At 46.0% G+C, this 6,927-nt stretch overlaps 1 protein-coding gene across 1 annotated transcript; it reads right to left on the bottom strand.

Annotated features, from left to right (window-relative positions):
- Positions 1 to 6: 6 nt before the first annotated feature.
- LOC110445015 lies at positions 7 to 6,329 on the bottom strand (the record flags this gene model as incomplete). Its single annotated transcript, XM_021489374.1, has 3 exons — positions 6,232 to 6,329; positions 5,450 to 5,515; positions 7 to 5,111 (listed from the first exon to the last, which is right to left on the bottom strand). A coding segment is annotated over exon 3 (5,076 nt), but the record flags the coding sequence as incomplete, so codon positions are not given.
- Positions 6,330 to 6,927: the final 598 nt, after the last annotated feature.

The raw sequence follows: 6,927 nt of genomic DNA, 5'->3' as shown, positions 1-6,927 counted from the left end.
GGTACACTGGAAACGTTTACATCCGTCGTCGAGCTGGAAGTCTCGCCTGCCTTGATAACTCTGACCGTTAATGACGCACGGAGCACAACGACCATCCCGGCCATCCTCGCCATTTCGTACCGTGATTGTACTTCCATCCATAGATGCATATGTCTCGTAATAGGATGTCCCGGTCCTCCTCCCAGTTGAATTGTCTGTCACACTCGTCCGACTTGATGTATTTCCCGTTCTGTCTGTTTGCCTTGTACCGCTGTCTGTACGCGTTGTTTCTACAGTAGTCGAGGTTTTGACAGAGGCTATAACATTTCCGTCACTGTCACAGATATTGATAGGATTTCCTGTCTCGCAGGCATAGCGTCCGTTACAGTAGCACACACACTTATAACGTTTACAGCGTCGATCTACATAAAATACAACATTGACGTGATAGCTACTTCCGTCAACAGTACAAGTTTGGCAGTTGGTCTGATCAGTAGCAGCGATCGTTTTGTTTCGTTCTCGTTCACGTTCTCGAGCACGAGTACGCCCAGCTTCTTCTCTTTCCAAACGTTGTCGGTTTTCTGCTTCCTCTCTAGCACGACGGATTACATCTACCCTTTCACGGCGAACTTTATTTTCCCTCTCTCGATGAACTGCTTCTTCCCTTTCCCTGCGGGCAGTTTCCTCGTTTTCTCGACGTTCAATTTCTTCACGATTACGACGATCAGCCTCCCCTTGGGCTCGACGTCGTTCAGCTTCCTCCTCGGCTCGACGTCGTTCTGCCTCCTCATTGGCGGCCCGTACTCGTTCTTCTTCTTCTTGGGCTTGACGCCGTTCAGGTTCCTCCTCGAGTCGACGTCGTTCTGCCTCCTCCTGAGCGGCCCGTACTCGTTCTTCTTCCTCTATGGCTCGACGCCGATCAGCTTCCCCTTCGACTCGACGCCGTTCAACCTCATCCTGGGCTTGACGTCTTTCCGCTTCCTCCTGGGCTCTACGTCGTTCAGCCTTCTCCTGGGTACGTATTCGTTCAGCTTCCTCTCGATTTTGGCGTTCTATTTCCTCCCTTTCTCGACGGGCGTCTTCTTCTATTTGTTTGCGTGCATTTTCTTCCCTTTCTCGCCTTAATGCTCGTTCTCTTTGCTGGCGTTCAATTTCTTCCCGATTACGACGCTCAGCCTCCCCCTGGGCTCGTCGCCGTGATTCTTCCCTCTCCAGACGGGCAGCTTCTTCCTGTCGCGCTATTTCCTCCTGGCGAAATATTTCCTCTCGTCGTTCTGTTGTCGTTCTAGACGTTTCAATACGAGTTGGCCTCCTATCGCGAGTGTTTGAAGTTTCTACTGATGTGATTACTGTACGTGTTGAAGTTGACCCTCCTCCAGTGTTTATTGCTCCGGAAGGTCTGGTGCCAATATGCACGCTCGTACTGCCGACAACACTAGTACTTCCCTGGCCAACATTAACTACAGTTTCAAAACCACCATTATTGCTAGTACACGCGTTCGTGCCAGTACCAACGCAGTAGTGACTTCCGTTACAGAAACAATGACACTTAAAGGCTTTACAACCTTCTCTATTGGTGAACTTGCTATTTGGAGGGTAGTCTTTATTATTGATTCTACAAGGCACACAGCCAGTATCATCTGTTACGACGCTGCGGTCGTCGTCGTTACAAGTGTACTCAGCTGTCTGGCTATCGCAGTCAGGCTGACCATTACAGCCACACGTACATTGCTGACGCCAACATCCGCGCTGAAGAACGAGCGGCTGATTTGTTGTGTAAGTCCTTCCAGCCACGACACATTCCCGACACTCCTGTATGGGCGACGTGCCACATGTGTTGACAGGAGCTGTACATCTGTGGAGGCCGTTACAACCACACTGACACGTGTACCTAAGGCAGTCCCTCTGCGTGTTGAATATGGAATTTGGCGGGTATATTTGACCGTCCACACGGCATTCACTGCAACCAATGTCGGGGATGGCTGTACTCTCGGTGTTACAGTTAGTAATAAGTGTTTGGATGCACACAGCTCGACCACTACATTCACACAAGCACGATAAAGAGTTACATTCCTTCCTGAATGTGAACTGGCTTAGTGCTTGATAGCGTCTCCCCTCAACTGTACAGCGCCTACACCCCACACCTGTGTTCTGATTTTGACAATCGATAAACCCTGCTGGTTTGCACGTGGCCTCTCCGCTGCATGCACATGTGCAGTGGTATCGGATGCATCCCCGCGTGTATTCAAACTGTGAATTTGTAGCATATTGTACGTTGTTGACAATGCATATGCTACATTGACCTGTATTTCCCGTTACCACCGCTGTGCCACCAGTGCCACCTCTTACCACCGTTGTTGTGGTTGTGGTCCTACTGGTACTTCGCCCAGGGGTCACAAATACCCCGTACGAGTTCCCACCCCTAGTCGTTGTGCGATCCCTAGTGACGACAGACCCTTGTCCACCAGTCGTTCCGGTAGTCACTCTGACAGTTCCGCCCCTATTTGACGTAGATCCAGTGGTCACTACACTGCCACCGCGTGTATTAGTCGTGCTACCACTGGTCACTCTCACACTCCCACCTCTGTTCACTGTCCTACTAGAATCGACAAAGGTACCCTGAACACCTGTCCTCGTTGGAGTGCTGCTACTTGAACTCCCACCGCTGCTACTTGTGCTACCTCCGCCAGTGCGAATTACAGTAGTCCCAGGCCTAGAATCGACAATAGTTCCTTGAACACCTGTTGTCCTCGTTGAAGAGCTGCTACTTGAACTACCACCGCTGCTACTTGTGCGACCTCCGCCCGTGCGAATCATAGTAGAACCAGGCCTACTTCCGAGCGATCCCCTAGCAATGATTGCCGTTCCGCACGCTAGGTTTCCACCGGATTTGCATACAGAAAGACCGCTGCAGGTACATCGACATCGGTACGTAGTACAACCGACGTCAATGCTGAATTTGGCACGTGGAGAAAACGTCTCTCCGTTCATGATACACTGTCGACATCGGTCACGGGTTCTGGTAGTGATGGAAGAATCTCGTGACCCGGCGTCACACTCATTGTCCAATGAAGTAGAAGTTCGGTAACCGCCATTGCAGTAACATCTTACGTGGTGATTGACACATCTTTCCCTATATTCGAACTGCGAGTTACCCGGATATGTATGTCCGTTAATGATGCATTTCTTGCACCATGACGCCGGAATGTTGCTGACAGATTGAATCTGAAACTGTTGTAAGTTATTGTCGGCACATGTAACCGTGGCAGAAGCAGCAGGACACTCCCAGTGTCCGTCACAACTACACCGACAATTGTAATCGATACATCCCCACTGTAGATGAAAAACACTACGCGAGGTATACCTGTTTCCGCTTACTAAGCAGTCCCGACACCCAGTTGACGTCTGTTGTTGAGATCCACACATATACGTGACTCGTGAATTGGAACACTGCCAGCCACCTGCACAATCACACTCACAATCATAACGCCAGCAGTCTTCTTCCAACTGGAATCTGGAATAGCCCTCTACACGAGTGCCGTATACATCACAGGAGTAGCAGCCCGACGTTGTATTCTGTCGGCATGTATCGACTGCGTTCTCCCCTGGACAATCCCATGATCCATCACATCGACACGTGCAGTCCTCGTAGCGTATACAGCCGTCTGTGTGAGAGAAAAACGAATTCCCTTCGTATCGCTGATTATGGACGTTACAATAGAAACAACCAGTTGTGGCGTTCTGGTTGCACGTATCGATCGTTCTGTTGGCAGGACATGTCCATGCTCCATCGCATTTACATTCACAGTTAAACTGGTGACAACCTTCCTGCATTTGGAATTGGGTATTTCCCTGGTACACACGTCCCTTTACGTCACACGTGAGGCAGCGGTCGGTACACACCCACTTGGCGTTCTCCTTGGGACATCGGTACGATCCATTACAGCTGCAGATACACGGGTCCCATTCCCAGCAGTCCTCCTGATGTTTAAAGTTAGTGCCTCCTTCGTAAATTCGCCCATCGACATCACACTGCAGACAGCGGTCACTGCATATCCAATTTCCGTTCTCAGATGGACAGTTCCAGGAACCGTCGCATTTACATGTACAAGGGTCATATTCAACACACTCTTGCTCCTTCCGATACACGAATTCCGTATTTCCGTCATACAACTGACCGTCTACCTCGCACTGTCGACAGACATTGTCGCATATCCATCTAGCACGGTTTGGCTGGCACTGCCATCCTCCATCACACTCGCAACGACACTCTTGCCATTCCACGCAACCGTTCCGATAAGTAAAGGAAGTATCAGGTGAGTAAAAAGTTCCGTGGACATCGCATGATATACACCCATACTGGTTCTGGCGACCCGTCAATACACCCAGTCCAAGGTCAGCACGTGCATCTGTGTCTGAGCATATGTTGGTCCCCGTCTCAGCCGAGCATTGCCAGTATCCAGTACAGTTACAATAACACGACTGATATTCTATACAGCTGTTTGTATATTTAAAGTATGAGTTAGCCGCAATTTGCTGGCCATTCACTAAACATTTTGAATTACAATTTTCGTCACGTGACCCCGTTAGTACCCCTACACCCCCTGATCCACCAGATGAGGAGGACGAGGACGACGTTCGCTGTCCTGATGAGGAAGATGACTCGTAAGAATACGATGTTGAAGATGATGTTCCAGTATTTCTTCCAGAGGAAGACGACGATTCACCGGTATTTGTCCCAGACGTCGATGACACTGAGTACTCTGTCCTTGAACCCGTCCGGTAGTTGGTGCCCCGAGAGCCACTCTGACGGTCAGGACACGTGTATCTGGCAGTCTGACACGTCCATGAACCGTTACAACGACAGTAACATCCGGTCATTTCCTCACAACCTCGCCGGTAGTCGAACGCGCTGTTACTCGGATAAAAGATTCCTTTGACTTCACACTCCCGGCACGCATCAGGATCGGGTGCGTTGTTGTCAGGGTTACAGAGATCCACGCCGTCATAACAACGCCAATTGCCGTCACAGAAACAACGACACTTTGAGTACTCAATACATCCATTCCTCAAACTAAAGTCACTGTTCCCTTCAAATGTCATTCCGTTAATCTCGCAAATGGTGTTGCAAACTGAAACAAATCAATAAGCTAAATAACTGGACGAGTCTGAATAATCTTTATTTGAATAACATACTGACCAATTTTAAGACTTTTTTTTAATTTAGATTACTTTATTTATTTTTTTGTGAGTGGTTCAATAAGATATATTACCTCTTAGATGTACGAAAATGTTCTTTTCTTAAGGGATTTTGGTGCATATTTCTCGGCCATGTACGTTTGTAAAACTGTTTTTAATGAAAATTTGTTATATTTATAATTAGCCGATTTGTCATATGCTCTATAGTAGCCATACTTAGTTGGTCTTCAGAGCTGATGTTTTCGTTACATAAATAAATATAAATACAAACCTGCAGCCTGATCGTCTTCTTGGTCATTTGAAGAACCAAGATGGAGGCCGTACCCTCGACCATGACCTGTCAAATGAACACTTCTAATCAGTACAGTTTTTCGTTATAAGACACCATTCAGGGGTTATATAGGGGGGTGTTCATTTCAACAAATACCAAAATGTGTTCAGCTGAAATTTCCATATTTCTTCCTAGAGTTATCGGTCCTGTTCCATACCATTTACCATGGTCGGGCGCTGTTACATCAAATTTGTTAAACATGCTGATAAACAACATCCAGTCACTTCCTTGCTTCCAAATCTTTTACGCTTGCGCAGATCATGAATAGTTGTTCTGGTTCAACCGAAGGAAATCTGCATTAATGTAAGTTTATGGAACACGAACGATAACTCTGGATAAAATTTTGTGTTTTACAACACCAAAAATATACAGTGTATTCAGACGGAAGAAACACGTTTGCATTATCATGTAAATTCTGTTCGTATTCTTTGAACAGGGAAAGAGGAGGTTAAGTGATCACGTCTGTGATGACCACAAAGAAACAGTGCATGTATGTAGTATGAGATCTTCCCTAATATGTAGGTAGTAATAGGCGTTTACGGAAATTACATTAACAGCTAACAGCGATATCTCCCACACTACTCTCCGAATAGTTCTAGCGCATATACTGCACATTTGAGAAAAAAAATCAAAATATATACGGTGTGTTCATTCTTAGCTCCCTTTGGCGATGACATTTGTTTATTCAATAAATGATAACACCTGTGTGACGTCAGACTCACCTGCAGCAGAGACTATGACTGACCACGCCCCAATCAGTAGGGCCACGCCCACTAACAACTGTAAAAGAACAAAAGTTATATTAATTTTATCACATACACCGTCACAAAAATGTTAGACAAATACAATGAAATGCAGCGGAAGATTCAGCTGAAAAATACCTTTTAATGGCTGTATTGCACTATAAGCAAAACTCATCCAGGTTCCAATTTCACGAATTGTTCGATTACTTTTTTCCATATCTTTTGTTTAGTTTTGTTGTTGTTGTTTTTCAATTGGAAAGCATTGCTGAGGTAGGAAACAAATCAGAACGTTATATGATTGTTTCCTAAACCACGGTAATGCTTTCCGATGTAGTAAACGATCCTTATTTCCCAATGTTCATTTAACTTGGCTTTTAACAGATTGTATACCATGGATAAAATATAAAACGTACAAGTGTTTACGTAAACACAGAGCCCAGTTTCCACGCCTGGTAAGCTTAAAGCTTAGAGCAAAACTTTAGACTAGTGTATTTTTCAAAAGATACTGAAATTAAAAACTAAAATTACATGTGCATAGATTCATAAAGATCAACTGAAGAAATAAAACACTTCACTATTGGTAAGTTTAGAGATACTTCTCTTATATAACTGGTTCGCTTCCCTGTTCTCGTTATCTTTCACAATCAAGCCATAGGCTGTACACTTCTTTATGTC

This window comes from Mizuhopecten yessoensis, unplaced genomic scaffold (assembly GCF_002113885.1).
Source record: "Mizuhopecten yessoensis strain PY_sf001 unplaced genomic scaffold, ASM211388v2 hete_36187658, whole genome shotgun sequence".
Lineage (NCBI taxonomy): Eukaryota > Metazoa > Mollusca > Bivalvia > Pectinida > Pectinidae > Mizuhopecten > Mizuhopecten yessoensis.
This window is presented reverse-complemented; position numbering and strand designations above follow the sequence as displayed.